This window comes from Hyla sarda, chromosome 1 (assembly GCF_029499605.1).
Source record: "Hyla sarda isolate aHylSar1 chromosome 1, aHylSar1.hap1, whole genome shotgun sequence".
Lineage (NCBI taxonomy): Eukaryota > Metazoa > Chordata > Amphibia > Anura > Hylidae > Hyla > Hyla sarda.
The window spans coordinates 82,484,874-82,506,537 of record NC_079189.1 but is presented as its reverse complement, the minus strand read 5'-3'; the positions used below and the strand labels follow the sequence as shown (position 1 = coordinate 82,506,537).

At 40.7% G+C, this 21,664-nt stretch overlaps 1 protein-coding gene across 5 annotated transcripts in view; it reads right to left on the bottom strand.

Annotated features, from left to right (window-relative positions):
• Positions 1-507: 507 nt before the first annotated feature.
• Positions 508-21,664, bottom strand: part of TBC1D1 (TBC1 domain family member 1) — a 254,893-nt gene continuing 233,736 nt past the window's right edge. For 2 of the 5 annotated variants that reach the window (XM_056556519.1, XM_056556526.1), the window contains 3 exons: positions 10,987-11,156; positions 5,781-5,954; positions 508-3,506 (listed from right to left, as the gene is read on the bottom strand). In XM_056556519.1, coding sequence (XP_056412494.1) covers positions 3,318-3,506; positions 5,781-5,954; positions 10,987-11,156 — 533 coding nt within the window. In that variant the 3' untranslated portion in view covers positions 508-3,317. The remainder of the gene's footprint in view (positions 3,507-5,780; positions 5,955-10,986; positions 11,157-21,664) is intronic. The other 3 variants (XM_056556534.1, XM_056556543.1, XM_056556552.1) reach the window with 2 other exon arrangements.

Here is a 21,664-nt window from a genome sequence, read left to right as displayed (position 1 = left end):
TGTGTATACCTGTTATAGCTAGTGGGCATTGCATCATATTACATCAAATACAATCTGTGCCATGCACTAGACATACTACGATATATCAATTTTGCACGGAGCATTCCTTTAAAGGGGTACACTGGTGGAAACCTTTTTTTTTTTAAATCAACTGGTGCCAGAAAGAAACAGATTTGTAATTAAATGTGTGAGAATGAACTGGCACTACTTGTACTGTGTCCTTAACGCAGCAGCGTGAGCAAGGAGTCTTAATGAACCTGCAGCTGGGAAGCTGTATATTGCACAAATGGAAGTGCTGACCTAGTCAAGTCCAACTGTGTTGCAAAATAATCCAAGAAAGAGAGAAAAGGTCGCACATGTGCGTTTCCCATTGACGTCAATGTTAAAAAAAAAAAACGTATGCGGTTGCAGTACGGTTTTTAAACTGGAGTCAAAACCATGGTTGACCACGATTTTGTCTCCGGTTTAAAAACCGTACTGCAACCGCATAAGTTTTTTTTTTTTTTAACATGGACGTCAATGGGAAACGCACATGTATACGGTTCCATACGGGAAAACATATACGGTTTTTACTTTGCACATGCGCATTTGCATCCTAAAGTCCCCACCCAAGACCCCTCCCATTAAAAATGGACAACATTTTCAAAAACGTATGTTTTTTTTCCCTATAAAAACAGACAGAACTGTATGCACTTTTAAAAACAGTATACTGTTTAAAAACGCATACGGTTTACTTTTTCCCAAACTGTTCCATCCGTTTTTTTGGCATACGGTTTTCTTTAAAAAAATGGATTGAAAACAGTATGGCAAAAACGTGATGTGAACCCAGCCATATGCTGCTCTGGGCAGTTCCTAAAATGGACAGAGGTGTCAGCAGAGTGCACTGTGGTCAAGACAGAAAATAAATCCAAAAAGATAAGAATTTCCTCTGTAGTATACAGCCAGTTTCCACCAGAGTACCCCTTTAACTTAGATTAGATAATAATTAAAATAAACTACATGGTACATGTTTAGCAGCATTATGGTATAGTTTTGCCTGGGTTACCAGCATTAACAGCTGGAGTGACATCTAAGGGTTAACCAGGAAGTAGTATTGCAGAGGCAATTGTGCAATGCCTGATGCTTCTCCTGCATATTGCCTATGAATGATAAACACTGTGTATGATCATCTGGGCCTTCCACAATCACTATTCAATTTCTGCCAGTAAACAAGGACACCAGCAGCTTCGAGGTTCCATTTAACAATAGGTTTCAATCAGTGAAAGTAATTTCCATTAATTTGAACAATTACCAAACAGGCTTGAAAATCTGTTGTGAGTAATGGTGGCTTGCATTTAATAGGAATCTGTCAGATCTTAATCATTCTCAAAGCAAGGTGTCAAAAGAGGCTGTGTGAGCTGCAGCATGCATGCCTCCTCCCTCCCCCACACCTGCCTGTATTAACTGTTTTATGTACATAGCTTAGTCCTGGGAGACAAGCCCTGTACTCAAATCAGTCAAGACAGGGAGGGGTGGGGGGAGGGAGGAGGCATGCATGTTGTGGCTCAACTCAGCCTCTCTGACACTGTGTTGAACAAATAATCTGTATATACAGTATATGACCTTTATGAGTGATGATTCAGATTATGGAATACATGTACGAATATTCAGTTAGCCATAATTATATCAATGAATGGATTTTGACTGTGGCCTATGTGACATTTGTTAGGATAATGAATATATCTAGGCAGAGCTTTGTAACCAGCTACCAAAGTAAGGCTGGGTACAGATGTTACATTTGTTTTCACATTTTTATCACGGTCCAAAAAGTCAAAGGAGAAAAATTCACCACAAAACATATGCATTTTTTCTATGGAACGCTATGGTTTTACAATGAGGTTATTGAAAACTCATAGGTGACACATTTTAAAGTTTCACCTGTGAAAACTGCACAGTCAAAATCTGTAATGCAAAACCAAGGCACCTCACAGTAAAAACCCAAGTATATTTAGGGTGAATTTTTTTTACCTCTGACCTTCCAAAAATGATAATGCAAAAGAAAAAAAACTTCACCTTATGAATCCAGCCTAAAATGTACAACACCTAGGAGTGAGGAAAAGATTTGGTTCCAAAGCAAACAACCAAAAGGTATGGTTATGTTTGTTAAAACTCAACACTTAATAATACTTATTTAAAAGAAAATTTTAAAATATATATAATATACAGTTATAAATATTTAGGTAAAAAAAAAAATCTGCAACAAGGAGTGCGACAATGTGGAGTCCTAAAATTAACATTTTGGGAGAAATTAATCATTCCCTGCGCCAGCGCAAGGTGGCAAAATTGTGCAAGGCCCATTTGTGTATAAACTGCTTGCACACAAGTGCTAGGCAATTTTCCTACTTTGAACTGGCGCGGGGAAGGATATATACCCACCTAAAACGTTAATTTTAGGACTCCTCCTTGTTGCACATTTAAATGTACATAAAATACATTCTATAGTAACTAGAACTGAGACTTTGCATCAATGATTTGGATTGCATACACTTTTAAAACATGGAAGCAGCTTAGCTTCCTATATAGATTTCAGTTTTAGTATCGCCTGTTGTATTGGGCAACAGGGCATTTTTACAAGACACATTAGGAAATATAGTGTATCTTTATCTATAAAATAGTATTCGCGTGGGAACTTGACTTGATCCTGTTCCTAGACTCTAGTTCCTGTTCACGTTATTGGTGAAGTAGTGTGAAGAAACCTAATCTGTTCTGCAAACCAACAGCATGTTTAGCCCACTAAAGATCCTCACAATACTTGGAATAAACAAATTGGAATAAATGGGAGAACTGACTGACCTCAGCATTAATGTTTACGGAAAAAAAAGATAAAAATTTTGGTTTGTGGAAATATCCAACCTCCATGTAATAAGATTAGCTAGTAAGGACTACATATTAGCTCAGCTCACAAAAGGGCTCCTTCACTATGCTTTGTAGATGATATCTCGCATTCTCTCAACTACAACAGTCTTTAGTTGTTTTTTTTTTTTTTTTTTTTTTTTTAAATACACTCCCTTTCCAAAACCATGATTTCCCTTGCTAGGCCAATATAAAATAGCATGGAATTAACTATGAAAGAGAAACCAGGAATGAGCAGGAGACGTCTACAAAAAAATATAAAACCCCACAATGATAAAACATTAAAATAAAATGTCAGAAGATTTCTTTCTGAGACATGAGATCCTCCTTATCTTTAAATTGGAGAAATGTGCAATGGATAAGGAAGAACATGGCTTGGACATCTTTCGTAAAAATCACAGTTCTTCATGGTATTGGAAATGTTCTTAAGGATCATCTTCTATTTGAAGAGGATTATCTTGAGACTTCTGAATCTGTTTTTTTAGTTCCTCAATTGTGTATAGTAAGGCGGATCGCTCCAGCTCTAAGGTAGAGACAGACTGCTTTAATTTGACTTCATTGGCCTGTAAGTTATCTATCGTTGACTCTAGTATTTGGATTCTGCCCTTAGATGCCTGACAAAGACAAAGAATAGAAGAATGAATATGTTAATATATGGATTTAAGTGGAAAATTGCTGCACATTGTAACAGAAAGCTTACCCATACACATGAAAATGGGGTGTCATGAGATCTAAAACATTTTTTCTTGTTTTGATCCTGGGTGGTCACTTCCAGTTCCCTTCTGACGCAACCAATGGCTTTCTCCCTGCTTGCAGGCCATGTAACCAGGGCATGTGATAAGGTGTGACTGCTGTATACAGGTCAACCATGCCCTTTAGTAGACGCCCTAATGACATGGCTTGTCTACTTAAAGTGGGGAAAAAAAGCTATTGGGTTGAATCTGAATGAAGCCAGAAATTGACCAGTGGATCGCCTAGAATTAAGGAAAGTAATAACATTTTAGCTCCTGTTAAAACTTGTATGTTCAACTACTGCCCAATTGCATTTATACAAAAACAGAGAGTAAGTAACTTTACATGTATCTTCTCCTTGCTTCTAATACGGGACATCTGAGCAGGACCTGCCTGCTGAGCAAATGGCTGCAGTGGTGACACGTCTCAGCCAATGATTAGCTGAGCAGGCAAGTTCTGCTGAGACATCTGTTCTAGGAAACAAGGAGGACAAGGGTAGATAGTTATACATTTTTTTTCTTCATTTTTACCCCAGTCCCAGCAACATATAAAAACCTAAATTTTATACAGGAATGCCCCTTTAAGGTGTGGTGGATGTATGTGCAGGGAGTGGGCAGGGTTGGAATTTCAGAGACACTTGGGCACAAATTGTTAAGCTTAATTCACCAAATGTCATGGTACTTTTCATGATCCCCATTAGAAGGAGTCATGACCCCATGTCTGTAAGCTGACATTCCTTAAAAAAATAAAAAAAATAAAACAGACAACACACACAGCTAAACATGATGGTAGGCCAGAACCAGCACTGCACTGATGCCGCTCATCCCTTTTATTTATGTCCACAGTAGAATAGTAACCAATGGGATAATGGTACAATGACAGGATGTATTTCCAAACACAATACAGCTACTAGAGATGAGCGAAGTTACAGTGATTCGATTCGTCAAAAACTTCTCGGCGCGGCAGTTGCTGACTTTAGCCTGCATGAATTAGTTCAGCTTTCAGGTGCTCCGGTGGGCTGGAGACTCTCTCCTAGGATGGTATCCATCTATTCCAGCCCAGGCTTAAGTCAGCAACTGCCGAGCCGAGAAGTTCGTGACAAATCGAATCACTGTAACTTCGCTCATCTCTACAGTACTAGCTACGTAGGCAGTTTAGACAAAACCAACTAATGGCAGACAATGTATGTATAGCTCCTTTTGGGAGGGGGAAACCCACATCTTATAGGGTGACTCCAATAAAACAGCTTTGCAAAATACCAATCTGGAACTCAGTAGAATATAGAGCTGACAAGACTGTTCTGGGATGTATCAGCTGTCCCTCATTCTGGTGGAGGTGGTCTGACCCAGAGACTTTTTGGTGTTCAAAAAGTGAAATTACTTTTCTGACTCCGATATAAAAATTACCATATCACAGAATGAGTCTTAGTTAGGTAACCCGATGAAGAGAACTTTGGGAGTTTGGATATCAAAAAAGACAAATGGCCACAATGTACTGTAACAAATAAGCCATGCCGAGTTTATTTAACAAAACTCTTGCCTGCTACATTTGTACTATGTTTTTTGCATGTTTTCCTAAAGCAGAGTTAATTACTCAAAAATAATCCTTTAAAAGGGGTACTCTGTGTGACTAAAACCACAGGATACGTGATAAGTGATCACAGGGGGTCCAAGCGGTCAGACCACTCCCCACGCAATTCTAGAATGGGGTCCAGTTACTCAACCATACTCAGAGTACAGTGGTACCCCCCCCCTTACCCTTGGAGAGGTGCAGGAATGACAACCCACTCAGGCAATAAGATGTCTGATCACGGAGGTCCTGCCGCTTGGACCCCCCCTTGATCTCCATGCAGCACCCAGTATTCTGTGCTGCTCCAGACCCAGAAACTTGGGGTTTCCGAGACGGAGCAATCACACCACACGGAGATTGCTGGTGGGGGGGGGGGAAGAGGTAGAGAGTCCTAGCGGCGGGACCACCGCAATCAGACATCTTATCCCCTATGCTTTGGATAGGAGTTAAGATGTCTAAGGGCGGAATACCCCTTTAAGACACCTACAGGAGAGCAAATACAGAAGACAAACACTGATTCAGCAAAAAAAAAAAACATGCCACATTGTGACAAACTAGGTCATTTGTATCTTCTGCTATGTACATACCTGCAATTCCTCCAACAGGTCAAAGTTCTGTTTGTGTAAGGTATTATTTGCTTTTTCTAACTTATTTATTCTCTGGTTGTCACTGAGAGGAGAAGAATCGATCAGTTCATCTTGCAGTACATGATATTCTACCTCATAGTCTTGCAATTGCTTTGAAATGTCCATTTCAAAAACCTAAAAAGAGTAAAAGAAGGATAAATACTATTCTAGATCAGTATGTAGGAAAACAGCCGAAGAGCGGAGTGCAACTCAAGACAAATAATGGTAAAACCAAGGTTAACTGTTGGGCACTATATACCCCAAGTGCCTAAACGTGTATGCACATATATTGAAGACAGGGAGGTGACAGTACTCAAGTGTTGACTTAGGGATATGTGGCAGGTGAGAAAGAAAAAGAATATTGAAGAAAAGAACAAGGGAGGAAAGGGAAGGAGAGAGAAGGAAAAGAGGATGGCAGGATGAGGACCCTTTAAGGACCTTTGAGTTAGTAAAATGATAGTGTGTTCACATGATGTGTTTGTTACCCAGAGAGCACCAGCTAACCAGGTGACCTGCAGCTTGACCTATGAGCTTCTGTCTCAGCCCCCCCTTTATAAGAGGGTGAGCCATTACAATCTCTCTCTTCTACCACTCTTGATCCTGAGATAAAGTAAAGACCAGTGGTCTCAGAGCTGGTATCCAGCACATCTGGAGGCCTCAAGCCTACCTACAGCCACATGCCAGTAAGTCAAGTCATCTATGCCAGCTGTCACTACCTACAGTCAAGTCAAGTCTATAGTCAAGTCTATTATAGTCAGCATGGCTGTCCTAAAGTCTGTCAAAGTCACTTCCAGTCCCAGCAAGCTGAGAGGTCCATCTGTGTTACTGGCCACCTCTCTGGGATCCTGGCCTAGCTGTAAAGACTATTTCCATCTGTCTACCTCAGTAAAGCTACTGTTAACCCTAACTTGGTCTTGAACTATTATTGCCCTGCCTAACCTTTGGATAGCTGTACTACGGTTCAGGTGGTTACCGGGAAAACCATATCCTGACATCATGAACATTTAGGGGTTAATAACACCTTGCCCCTGGGCTACAACATCTGCCCCATACACCTCATCTTCGCACCCAGAGAAACCACAAACTTGATTGTTAAGTGGGTGGGTGGGCTGCAGGGTTCGTGCAGCCAACCTCCCACTCAATGTATACATCAAATCTGTAAAATCATAAAAAGACAAAATAAAAATAAACATATAAAACCCTTTTTGCTCTATAGTATGAATGTCCAAAGAATAATGGATAAAGGTCTGTATATAAATAGTCAATAGTAATAATGCACTATCCAGATGCAGCACCTGTGGATAAAAGAACGTTCCAAATCATGTATAGAGAGAAATATATCCACTGAATAGAACAACAATTGTCCTGTAATTTAAGTAAAGTTCCAACAATCGACAGTACTGTGTCCTGTACAAGCACTATGTGCTCTAAATCTGTCCTCTGAGGACAATGTCCTCGCTCACCCGATCTGCCTTGGCGTGATGTCCTGTAGCCAGTGCTCGAGCTGCGACGCTACCAGCTTACTAGTGGTGGCTGTCAAGCTGACTGGCGCATTCAGCGAGCGTTCGCAGCGAGTGGTGTAAAGTCTCGTGTGCGAGTGGCGGGTGCGCTGTAACAGAAAAGTGCTGCTTTGCTGTAATGGCCGTGAAGAGAAGCGCTTAATTACCGTGTCACCGGTGCTAGATGTTGGCTGTCTGGATAGGTACGATACATAGAGTTATGGCTAGACACGTTTCAGGAATAGTCTCCTTTCCTCAGTAGGTAGCATAGAATGGGGATTGCAGTCTTTTTATACCCTAGTGGTTTACCAAAAAGGGTGAGATGGAGTGAAAGGAATAGGGAAAAGTGAAATAGAAAAAGTGGAAAGCAAAATCCAGCTGAAAGGAACATTGAACAGAATGGAGAATACAATAGAAAAGAAGAGGAATGAGCAGGAGGTAATATCAGCCAAAATGAATGTCCAGAAAGAATATATATGTAAATTCAAATGAATAAGCATATCGAGATGTGCAAATAAAATAAACAGAAAGATCCCCAAAATATAGGGCACGGACATAACATGGATGATATCCCTAAAATTGGACATACATATCTATGTAAAATGTAAAATATAAAAATATAAAAAATATGTATATAAAATATATATGCATATCCGCTGGATTTTGCTTTGCACACGAGGAGACTTTACACCACTCGCTGTGAATGCCCGCTGAATGCGCCAGTCTGCTTGACAGCCACCACTAGTAAGGTGGTAGCGTTACAGCTCGAGCACCGGCTATAGAACATCACGCCACAGCAGAGGACATGGTCCTCAGAGGACAGATTTAGAGCACATTGTGGGAGATTTATCATTTTTTGTCTATGTTTTGGCGCAGTTCAGGCACAAGCAGCATATTTACGACTTTTGATATAGACTGTTTCACTCTTTTTGCCTACCTGTAGAACTTTTTCTTTTTGACCGTGCAGTGGTCACGTATTTATCATTTGCGACTTTTGTCAAAAGTCGCTTTTTTAGGTGCAAAGCTACACGACCTACCAGTAGGCGTGAGAATCACTTCTACTTTCCACAATTCAACCTTTAACCTCTTGTGGACGATAGTGTCCCACTCCCCTTCTATGACACGCGCTCAGTGTGTCATAGCTGGGTGGTCCTAGTGGCTGCCACAAGGACCCATCTCTAATGCCAGACATCATGATGATGCCCCGCTTTAACCCCTTAGACAGCGCAATCAAATTGATTGTAGCGTCTTCAATGCAAGTAAAAATGTCCCTACAGCTCTGTGAAAGTAAATAAAAACACCTAACCTGCCAAATTCAGGACCCGGGAAAGTGTCTACTTCGCTCCCTCACAAGCGTCTAGAAAAAGTGTATGTGGTAGAGCTTTTCCCGCCACAGCAGAGCTGCGCAAAATTAATTATCCTGCTGCACCTTCTTGATAAATAAGATGCACACTAGTCAAACCCACCACCCAAATAAATGTGGGAAAATAGCTCTACCGTAGACATTCTTAGATAAATCGGGGCCATAGTGCTTGTACAGGACACAGTACTGCCGATTGTTGGAACTTTACTTCAATTACAGGACAATTGTTGTTCTATACAGTGGATACATTTTCTCTCTATACATAATTTGGAACTTTCTTTTATCCACAAGTGCTGAATCTGGATAGTGCATTATTACTATTGACTATTTATATACAGACCTTTATCCGTTATTCTTTGGACATTCATACTATAGAGTAAAAGGGGTTTTATATGTGTATTTAGATTTGTCTTTTTATATGATTTTACTAATTTGGTGTTTACATTGAGTGAGAGGTTGGCTGCACGGGCCCTGTGGCCTATCCACCCACTTAAAGGGGTATTCCAGGAAAAAAAAATGTTTTATATATCAATTGGCTCCAGAAAGTTAAACAGATGTGTAAATTACTTAATAATTCTTAATCCTTCCAGTAGTTACAGTATCAGCTGCCCGAGTTGGACAACAGTGCTCTCTGCTGACACCTCTGCTCGTCTCAGGAACTGTCCGAAGCATTAAAGTTTTGCTATGGGAATTCGCTCCTACTCTGGACAGTTCCTGAGACAAGCAGAGATGTCAGCAGAGAGCACTGTTGTCAGACAGAAACTCAACTTCAGCATCTGATACTACTAGAAGGATTAAGATTTTTTTTAATAGAAGTAATTTACAAATCTGTTTTCTGGAGCCAGTTGACAAACTTTTTTCTTCTGGAATACCCCTTTAACAATCCAGTTTATATTTAATAAATAGTTTTTACCACCCTGGTGATTAGCTGCATTTTTCTTTTCTTTTCTTCTCTGTCTTTTCTTTCCTTTGCTGCTCTCATTGTGCCGTCCTCTTTTCCTTCTCTCTTCTTCCCTTTCCTTCCTTGTTCTTTTCTTCAACATTCTTTTTCTTTCTCCCCTGCCACATATCCCTAAGTCAACACTTGAGGACTATCTTCTCCCTGTTTTCACTATTCTAGATCACAGGACATGACCAACAAAAAGTACAAAACTCAACAATAATGCCATCACATGCGCATGTTTTCACCTAATATTACACCAAACAATGAATGCAGCATCTCTGTAGGCATGGTTTACCTGCTGGCTTTGAGGAGGGGCACAAAGACAACATTTTACATGATGTGCCTGCGCTGACGCAGGAGCCAGTACAGCTGTGATCGCCTACTCTGGGTATTGGCGCATCATATGGCCAGTACCCAGCATGCTGAAAAATGTATACACATCAGCGTTGAGCAAGTACGTAGTGACAACCACTTTTTATATATTACATAAAATAACGTTATGCTTTACTCAGGACTATATAAAATATCCTATGATACTGCTTCTAAGTTAAATGCCCCTCCAGTTCTCGGGGTCATGCATATGGCTGAATAAGGCTGGGTTCACATCACGTTTTTGCCATACTGTTTTCAATCAGTTTTTCTAAAGAAAACCGTATGGCAAAAAAACGGATGGAACAGTATGGGGAAAATGTAAACCATATACTGTTTTTAAAAGTGCATACAGTTCCATTTAAAAAAAAAAAAAAAAAAACATATGTTTTTGAAAATGTTGTCCATTTTTAATGGGAGGGGTCTTGGGTGCGGACTTTAGGATGCAAACGCGCATGTGCAAAGTAAAAATCGTATACGATTTCCCGTATGGAACCGTATACATGTGCGTTTCCCATTGATGTACATGTTAAAAAAAACTTATGCGGTTGCAGTACGGTTTTTAAACCGGAGACAATACCGAGGTCAACTACGGTTTTGAGTACGGGAGAAAACCGTATTGCAAGAAAACCGTACGCAACTGGATGCATCCGGGTGCATATGGTTTTCAATTATTTGTCTATGTATACGGTTTTCAATACAGTTCCATACGTTTTCAAAACTTACTTGAAAAACGTGGTGTGAACCCACCCTTAAAAGGGTTCATAAAACATCAGAGTTGTGCAAAGCCTTTTTTGGGGCCCAGTTGTAACTCCCAATGCCTTATATTTCATCACAATTTGTTTCTGTTGTATTTTATATGAGTCTAATAAAAATAAATGTGACATGCACCATCGGATGCTGTGTTAGGAAAGCATGTGAGCAAAACTTTACAACTGTAAATTTGCAAATAGTCCCACTTTCTCTACCAAAAGATGATGTCTCCTGCATTACCTGGTTTATAGTCTTCTCCATTTGCACCAATCCCAGATTTGGCAGAGTGTTCTTTATAAACTCCACAATTGACTCTAGATTTTCTTGTTGCAAAATTAAGGGCTTGTGACTGCCCAACAAGCTCATAGCCACTTTGAAGATAACTTCCGATCCCTGAAGATAAAGCATATCTACAAAAAAAGTAAAATGTATGATCAGTTTTATGAGAATGAAACCTCAGAAGTTCTACCGCCAAGACAAACAAAGAACAAGTATTCTAGTATTCACAATCCTGTTTTGCCTTGTGGCTGAGGAACAGTCACACTGAGCCCATTCATTTTAAAACTTTACATAAAGCCAACCATTGCCAGTCTAGCACGCGTCTGATCTTTTCTCATCCTAAAACAGCTTAAAGGAATTGGCCTACTGACAGTATTTATCTACAGCATATGAGATACGTGATTGGTGAGGGTCTGGCCACCGGAACCCCCACCAACTGAAAGAATGGCAGACCAAGTGCCCATTGAGCATAAAGTGGTAGTGTGCCTGTATGCCAACCACTCTAATATCTATCTATTTATGTCAATGATAGCAATAGCTGTGTGTTTTACTATTTCGGTTAGTCCCATTAATAGTGACTAGAGCGGCGGTCAAGCCGACACACTACAGCTCCACACAAAGCCCTTTGGGACAGGCATTCTCTTTATCGAGAGGTTCAGACCCTCGGTGATTGTATAGTTATCACCGATCTTGTGGACAGGCGATACATATGGTTAGTATGCCAACCTCTTAAAAAGTGGAATGGTTTTCCCTACATTTGACTACTGCACAGTACTTGACGTAAAAGTAGACACTTCCTAAAAGAAAGTCAACAATATCAGCACTAAATAAGTCACGAAACCTGAGACGTTTCAGCACTGAAGTTTATCGGATTGTGAAAGCAATTTCTGGACTATTTTGTTTGCAAATCAGGAGAAGTTCAAAATATGCAAGGTGTTTTATGTAGATTAACTATATGTAAACTAATTGCTGTTCAAAGAATGACATACTGTATTAGTGAGAAAATTGGTGAGAAAAGCACTTCGAAGGATAACTGATAAATCTTATGGTGCCCATGCTGCCGAACCAGACGGTGCCGGCCCTATTGACATAAGCTAGCGCCAGAGCAGTATGGTTGCGGCTTACTACTCCCCATAGACAAAACATGAACGATCGGCAGTGCCCAATGGTCAAGTAAGTAGAGAAACCAGGAGAGATATCTGTCAGCCGTCAGTTACTGAAAATGTATATTCACCTCTAGATGAGACTGATGGGACTCCCGCAGATTGTTACAACATTGGACCCTATTCCCTATACCTTATACCAAATAGGCAGTGCATAGAGTTCTGGACAAGCATGCATGCTGCTTCTCCATACAATGGTAAACACAGAAACAGTCAAGTGAATACACATGTGGTCAGGGATAAATGTTACTAAAGGTGATACATTATCTACTTACTGTAAACACCTGTTAACAGTAGGGATAAAAAAAAAAAAAAGCATCAAATATTTCTTTGAACCTATTAATGTTTGAGCATTTATAAGACTCTCTATCTCCACTATTTCCCATATGCATGGCTTTTTTCTGTATCAGTTTTATAGTAAATCTGGCAATAATCTAACTAAATATCCTAGAAAACTGCATTTAATTTATAAATGTATTCTTTAAATCTGGAATCCTATTTATTTTAAAATGTCAATGGTCATATTAGGAATTTGGCCAAGCGGAGTTGTGTAATGGAATAGCCATGACTTGGCTTGAAGATCAGGATACATTTACAAACTCTAAGTAAATTTTATTAAAATACTAAAAAATCTGCAACCTGATGTGATTTAACCCCTTAAGGACCCAGCCCATTTTCACCTTAAAGGACCAGAGCATTTTTTTGGAAATCTGACCACTATCACTTTAAGCATTAATAACTCTGGGATGCTTTTACTTATGAATTTGATTCAGAGATAGTTTTTTCGTGTAGCATTATAATTTAACAGTGGCAAATTTTCATCGATACTTGCATCATTCCTTGGTGAAAAATGCAAAAATTCATGAAAAATTTGAAAATTTTATATTTTTCGAACTTTCAAGCTCTCTGTTTGTAAGGAAAATAGATATACCAAATAAATTATAAATTGATTCACATATACAATATGTCTACCTTATGTTGGCATTATTGGGCAGACTAGATGGGCCAAATGGTTCTTATCTGCTGACACATTCTATGTTTCTATGACATGTTTTTACTTTTGGAAGACATCATTTTTTTTTTAATATATCACTCAGTACCTAATCCTGACCATGTACATCTACTTTATGTGTCTAGCACCTTTATTTTTTTTTTATTACACTTTTAATTTAGCTCACTAGTCTGAATTCCTCTAAAAGGGAGGGGGCGTGGCCTCACTATGCAGGTCTCCGCCCCCTCCCTCAGTATGCTGTCTGCTCACATCTCCCCTAGCATTAGAAAAACTACAACTCCCAGCTTGTCCTCACTGACAGTAGCGGGACACAAGCTGACAGTGGGAGGATTTTTCCTCCATCTGTGAGCCCTGCGCTCACAGCTGTCAATCAAGGAAGTTTGTCCATAACATAGGTGATGATGCATGGACACAGCAGGACTAGTATGTGTCCAAGCAGGTGGGGGGCAGTTGTTTGACTGTTTTCTTGGTTTTGCATGCTTTATAACATATCAAAAGTTTTTGTATCTGACAGTGCCCATTTCAAGTTCAGCAGCAATTTTCCAATTTTTCAAAACATTTTCAAAATCTGAATTTTTCAGGGACCAGTTCAGTTTTGAAGTGAATTTGAGGGGCCTTCATATTAGAAATACCCCATAAATTACCCCATTATAAGTATACAAAGTGACATTTAGCAAGTTTGTTAACCCTTTAGGTGTTTCACAGGAATAGCAGAAAAATGAAGGCGAAAATTCAAAATCTCCATTTTTTACACTAACATGTTCTTGTAGATCCAGTTTTAGAATTTTTACAAGGGGTAAAAGGAGAAAAATCCCCACCAAAATGTGTAACCCAATTTCTCTCAAATAAGGAAATATCTCATATGTGGATGTCAAGTGCTCTGTGGGTGCACTAGAGGGCTCAGAGGGGAAGGAGCGACAATGGGATTTTAGAGAGTGAATTTTGCTGAAATGGTTTTTGGGGGGCATGTTGTATTTAGGAAGCACCTATGGTGTCATAACAGCAAAGAAAGAAAAAAACACACAACATACTATTTTGGAAACCACACCACTCATGGTATGTAACAAGGGGTACAGTGAGCCTTAACACCTCACAGGTGTTTAACGACTTTTCGTTAAAGTCGGATGTGTACATGAATTTTTTTTCACTAAAATGCAGTTTTTGCAAGGGTAAATAGGAGAAAATGCCCTCCAAAAGTTGTAACCCTATTTCTTCTGAGTATGGAAATACTCCATGTGTGGACGTAAAGTGCCCTGTGGGTTCACTACAATGCTCAGAAGAGAAAGAGCCACATTTGGCTTTTTGAAAGTAAATTTTGCTAAAATAGTTTTTGGGAGGCATGTCGCATTTAGGAAGCCCCTGTGGTGCCAGAACAGCAAAAAAAAAAAAAAAAAAAAAGACCCACATGGCACACTATTTGGTAAAAACACCCCTCAAGGAACGAAACAAGAGGTACAGTGAGCCTTAACACCCCACAGGTGTTTGACAAATTTCCGCTAAAGTTGGACATGAAAATGAAAAATTAGATTTTTTTCACTAAAATGCTGGTGTTACCCCTAATTTTCCATTTTCACAAGGAGTAATAGGAGAAAAAAACTCCCAAAATGTTTAACCGCTTTCTTCAGAGTATGGAAATATCCCATATGTGGATGTAAAGTGCTCTGCAGGCGAATCACAATGCTCAGAAGAAAATGAGCACCATTGGGCTTTTGGAGAGAAAATTTGTCTGGAATGGAAGTAGGGGGCCATGTGCATTTACAAAGCCCCCATGGTGCCAGAACAGTGGACCCCCCCCCCCCCCATCTGACTATTTCGGAAACTACACCCCTCACGGAATGTAATAAGGGAGGGGTGCTGTGAGCATTTACGCCCCACTGGCGTTTGACAGATATTTGGAACAGTGGGCTGTGCAAATGAAAAATAAAATTTTTCATTTTCACGGACCGCTGTTCAAAAAAAATCTGGCAGACAACAGTGGGGTGTAAATGCTTACTGCACCCCTTGTTATATTCCTTGAGGGGTGTAGTTTCCAAAATGGGGTCACTTGTGGGAGGGGGTCCTCTGTTCTGGCACCATGGGGGCTTTGAAAATGCACATAGCCTTCAATTCCAGACACATTCTCTCACCAAAAGCCTAATGGCGCTCCTTTTCTTCTGAGCATTGTAGTGCGCCGCAGAGCACTTTACGTCCACACATGGAGTATTTTTATACTCAGAAGAAATTGTGTTACAAATTTTGGGGGGCTTTTTCCCTATTACCCTTCGTAAAAATGAAAAATTTGGGATAACATCCAGCATTTTAGTGAAAAAATACAAACTTTTCATTTTCACGTACAACTTTAACAAAAATTCTTCAAACACCTGTGGGGTGTTAAGGCTCACTATACCCCTTGTTACGTTCCGTGAGGGGTGTAGTTTCCAAAATGGGGTCACATGTGAGTGTTTATATATATATATTTTTTTTATTTATGTCAGAACCGCTGTAATCATCAGCCTTGTTAGCCACCCGTAGAGCATTTTATGTCCACATATGGGGTATTTCGGTTCTGGGGTATTTGGGGGTCTATTTTTCCTTTTACCTCTTGTGAAAATGAAAAGTATGGAGCAACACCAGCATGTTAATATAACATTTTTTTTTTTTTTTTTTTTTTAAATAACATGCTGGAGTAGACACCAACTTTATCCTTTCATAAACGGTGAAAGGAGAAAAAGACCCCCAAAATTTGTTAGCCAAATACTCCATATGTGGCCCTAAACTGTTGCCTTGAAATACAACAGGGCTCTGAAGTGAGAGAGTGCCATGCGCATAGGGACAGACCCGGATGCTAGAATAACACTTGCCTCCGATAGCAAAATTACCCTACGGCAGTGTTTCCCAAACAGGGTGCCTCCAGCTGTTGCAAAACTCCCAGCATGCCTGGACAGTCAATGGCTGTCCGGCAATACTGGGAGTTGTTGTTTTGCAACAGCTGGAGGCTCCGTTTAGGAAACAGTGCCGTACCAGACATTTTTATTGGGGGGGAGGGGGGGGGGGTAACTGTGTAGGGGTATATGTATGTGTAGTGTTTTACCCTTTATTTTGTGTAGGTGTAGTGTAGTGTTTTTAGGGTACATTCACACGGCGTGTTTACAGAGAGTTTCCCACTGGGAGTTTGAGCTGCAGCAGAAAATTTGTAGTCATGCAACAGCTGGGGGCACACTACTGCAACTCACAGCATGTCCTTTGGTAGTTTGTGCATGCTGGGGGTTGTAGTTATGCAATTGCTGGAGGTAAACTTTTTCATAGAAAAAATGTGCCTCCAGCTGTTGCCTAACTACAACCTGAAGCATGCACAAACTACCAAAGGGCATATTGAGATTTGTAGTTGTGCCTTCTGCTGTTGCATAACAACAATTCCCAGAATTGTGCATGCTGGAAGTTGTTGCTAGGCAACAGCAAAAGACACGGCCTTACCTCCTGTGCACATCCTGCCTGTGATCCTGCTGCTGCTCCTGCTGTCTCCACTCCAGGGGCCCCAATCCCGCCGCCGATGCTGGGCATCAGAGGCCCCCACTACAGGTACACACTCCCGGCAACCGCTCTCGCCCTCCGGAGTAGGGGCGAAGCGGGTGCTGTTAGGGACACCCCCACAGCAGGCGTCCTGATTCGTCGGGCCGGTAACCAGTGCCACCTCACTCCTGCTGCTAAAGAGTGATAGGTGCCGTGTCGGACAGCACCTTTCACCTTTTTTTTCCCGAGTCACCAGGGACCTGATTGACCCAGAATCGCTGCAAATTGCAGATCTGAATTGCGGTCTGCGGTCTCCTCCAGAGTACCCCTTTAACTCCTTAAGGACTCAGGGTGTACAGGTACGCCCTGGCGCCCTGGGACCTAAGGACCCAGGGAGTACCTGTACGCCCGTGGGAATTTCGGTCTCTGCCGGGCGGGGACCGGACCGGGATGGCTGCTGAAATAATTCAGTAGCAGGCACCTTGTGAAAAAAGGGGGGGGGGGCTGAGACCGCAATCCAGATCGGCAATTTGCGGCGATTCCGGGTCAATCAGGTCCCTTGTGACTCAGAAAAAAAAGATTTTTGTAAGCCATGGCTGCTTTCTTGTATGTCACCTAAGATATGTACTTTCACAACTATTATGTTGTTCATAGTCAAGTTGTCCTTTCTTTCACCCTCCTCCTGAAGAGTTTCTAGGTATTACACTTCCTTTACCTGCAGCCTGACCCTTAGCAAGGGAGTGTCTTTGTGTATGCCAAAAGAGTAGATTGAACATACTTGTACCTTCACACAATAGAAGTAACATACTTCAACAGGAACACTGATATTGTTCTCCAGAATGTACACAACAAATCTTATAATTATACAAACATTTTACTGGTTTTACAAATTTTGTTTAAAATCAATAGCTCACTTTCCTGTAGTAATAGCTGTGGTTATCAGTCCTTGGATAATGGTTACTTTACTGATACCTTCAAAACTCGATATAGACATATGGGGAGATTTAACAAAACCTAAGCTGACCAGTTGTCCAGAGGAAAAGTTGGCCAATTGCCTATGTCATCCAATCTGATTACTTATTTGTTTTTCAGAGGCCTTTTTCAAAATAAAAGAAGCGATCCGATTGTATGCAATGGGCCACTGATCAACTTTTTCTCTGCAAAGGTTTTGATAAATCCTCCAATAATGTTTCTAGTAAAAACACTATAAAGCTGGTTACAAAAATAGGAGAATTTTTTTACGTGTATGGCTAGTATAGTCTCAGGGTAACACAGTGACCAAAACCATGTAATGCTGGTGTGATGTCCCAGTACGGGATATAGTCCCGTACAGTACTTAGGCCCTGTCAGGTTGAGTCCCTCTGTGTCCTAGAGGCTCTCCTGCAGTGTCTCCCCTATAGTAATGTATACATTTTTTATTTTTATTATATTATTATATTATATTTATTTATATTATATTATGTATAGTGTTATAAAGGACCTTTAAGGACCTTTGAGTTAGTCACATGATAATGTGTTCACATGATGTGTTTGTTACCCAGAAAACAGCTAACCAGGTGACCTGCAGCTTGACCTATGGGCTTCTGGCTCAGGCCCCCTTTATAAGAGGGGGAGCCATAACCATCTCTCTCTTCTACCACACTTCCTACTGAGGCACAGTAAAGACCAGACGTCTCAGAGCTAGTGTCCAGCACATCAGGAGGCCTCAAGTCAAACCTACAGCCACAAGCCAGTAAGTCAAGTCTTCTATGACTGCTGTCACTACCTACAGTCAAGTCAAGTCTATAGTCAAGTCAATTATAGTTAGCGTGGCTGCCCTAAAGTCTGTCAAAGTCACTACAATTCCCAGCAAGCTGAGAGGTCCTTCTGTGTTACTGGCCACCTCTTTGGGATCCTGGCCTAGCTGTAAAGACTATTTCCATCTGTCTACCTTAGTAAAGCTACCATTAACCCTAACCTGGTCTTGGACTATTATTGCCCTGCCTAACCTTGGGATAGCGGTACTACCGTTCATGTGGTTACAGGGAAAACTATGTCCTGACATCACGAACATTTAGGGGTTAATAAAACCTTGCTCCTGGGCTACAACATCTGCCCCATACACTTCACCTTCACACCCCGTGGCTCACCACACTGATGCAAGGACATTGTACCACATGACTTAAAATACAAGACTTATAAAATGATATGATAGACATTTTTAATGCATCTAACTACTAATGCATAACAATGTCACATAATAGTAATGTAGTGAACAAAACAGGCAATCCACTGGGTGCCTTCCTACAAATTTGTAGGTTTAGTCCATGCCTAGTTGATATCAAAACTGCTCCCCCAGTGGTGCTTCACCTACAACTGGAGGATACCTCTCTATTACAAGGGTATTCTGGCACTTAAAAGTGGTACTCCACTGCCCTAGCATTTGGAACAATTTGTTCCGAACGCTGGGTGCGGGGATCAGGATGTTATGGCCATGCCCCTCGTGATGTCATGCCAAACACCCTCAATGCAAGTCTATGGGAGGGGCTGTGGTAGCCGCTACAATGCCTCCCACTGACTTTCATTGAGGGGGCATGGCATGAAGTCATGAGGGGGTGTGGCTGTGACGTCACAACCCCAGCCGCCAGCTTTCAGAACAAAATGTTCCAAATGCTAGGGCAGTGGAGTATCCCTTTAAAAACAATATCATTTAATTATAGTTAATATAATGCTTGGGCCATGAAGAAATAGAAAAAAAAATAACTATTCTTGTCGACCCAAAATACCTCACTGATTCCTCTGCAGCTCACATTCTTCTGTTTCTGGTCCCCCTGCTGTCTATTTAGCCTGCTTCTGAGACAAGCACTTTGGACAGACCCTGTCACAGACACAGTCAACACTTGTATGGCTAAATACAGCCATAAGCTCCTTACATATCAATGAGGTGTGATTACAGATGCACAGCCGTACTAGTTTTGGCCATGACTCCGCCCTGATGACTACTTTCTAGTAATTTGCATATGCTGCTTAACAGTTATTTTCTCTGGATTGAACCAATTGCCTGTTATAACATGGACATAGTAGGAATGACTATTTATTGGCCCATAACATGGTATGACCAATTTTATGGGGTAAAATCTGGTGAAAGGTTTCATTTAAAGGGGTACTCCGGTGCTTAGAGTCCCACAGCTATCACACCCCCTCCCGTAGGCTTGCATTGAGGGGCGGAGCGTAACATCACACGGTGGCGGGGGCATGACATCACACGCCGCCCGCCCTGTAGACGTCGGTAATCAGTCCCGGAGCGAACACGCTCCGGGGACTGATTACAAACAGGGTGCCGCGTGCATGATCCCGGGGGTCCCCAGCGGCGGGACTCCTTCAATCAGGCATCTTATCCCCTATCCTTTGGATAGGGGATAAGATGTCTAAGCACCGGAGTACCCCTTTAATTAACTTTTTATTAACTATGTCCCATTGTTTTAGTACCATAAACATTATATCTATTAAATTAGTAAATAAGATTAGATAATAAAAAGTTTTCTTTTACCAATATATGTATTTCTCCTTCTTAGTGTCCAGAGTTGAGGAAACACAGGGACAGTTGTAATAACAGCCAAGAAAATCAACCTCTTGTGTGTCAGTAAACCTTTCCCAATGCCAAGACATTTCCATCCTGCCCTAATATCTTGAACAGTTGCTGTAAATGTTCTGCTAACACATTGCTCAGAAGGAAACATTAAGGGGGTAGCCATCATCCAAAGCTATTATTTATTATGAGTAGAAAACGCCAGAGCAAATTTATTGAGTAGACTTTTATACAAGTATTATGTGGAAGCAGTGACAAACAATGAAGTTTCTTCTTCAGGCTGTGATTCATCAAACAAGATTTATATACAGGATATATCTGTACATGAAGCTGCTTTTCGGTAGTATCCTCCTATCAATAAAACTAGTTTCTGTAATTTGGACAAATATACAGTCAATTAAGCTAAAGAGACACCAACCAAACACTTAGCATAGTCTATTAGTACACTTTGTACACTTTGTTGGCCAAGTGAAGCTACTTGACCTATGGCTATGGCCACATATGGCTACATTTCTTATGAATGTATGCAGGATACATCCAAGGATACTTGGTGTTTTCCTAATTTTACAACTGGACGCAAATGTTAACCTAGAGAAGCAATTAAAGGATCAGATGCTTCAACTACCAAAGACTAGTATGCATCTTAACTTAGCCCTAAAGAAGAAGAACCATGGGGCCTTTCACCTTTGGAGAACAGCTAATGTCAAGGGAGCTACAAGATCATACTTTGAAAGTATCCACTGCACATCCACAATCTGAATAAGCAACAATACACTGTATAGAGCTGTAGAAATATCAGCACATAACATCGATACAGTTTCCAACACCTTGGTTTATACAAATCCATATTAATCTTCTCAATAACACCCTAAAGGTAATCTTCTCTAGTAATATTAATCAAGGAATCTGCACACATATCCCTTTAAATCCACATAACCATAAGTGTTTTCTGAAAGAAACATTTGTTATTCTAGGAGTGCATCCATAACGATAGAAAGACAAACCACTTCAGGAAATGAGCATCACATCTCCCAGCAAAATATATTAACAAGTGAGGACCCGCTCACACGTGTCAGATTTGGCATTGGTTTAGGCATGGATTCAATGACAAAAGCCACATCTCATGCCTGTGAACTGAGTTTCTGCAACCCTGTTCACATGTTGTATATCCCATGTTAACATTTTGTGCACTGCAGAAATAAGTATGGATTAGCCCCAATGGAGAACAATGGAGCTAGTCCTCATGAGGATCCACATCAGTTCAAACTGCACTTCTAAAGCAGAAATCCATGGGTCAGTCTTGTATTTCCGCCACATAAATATTTGTGCTTTTTTGTGGATTTTTTAGCCAAATGAATCCATAATTTGTGCGCAGATCTACCTTCTAGATACCCTATTACAATAAAT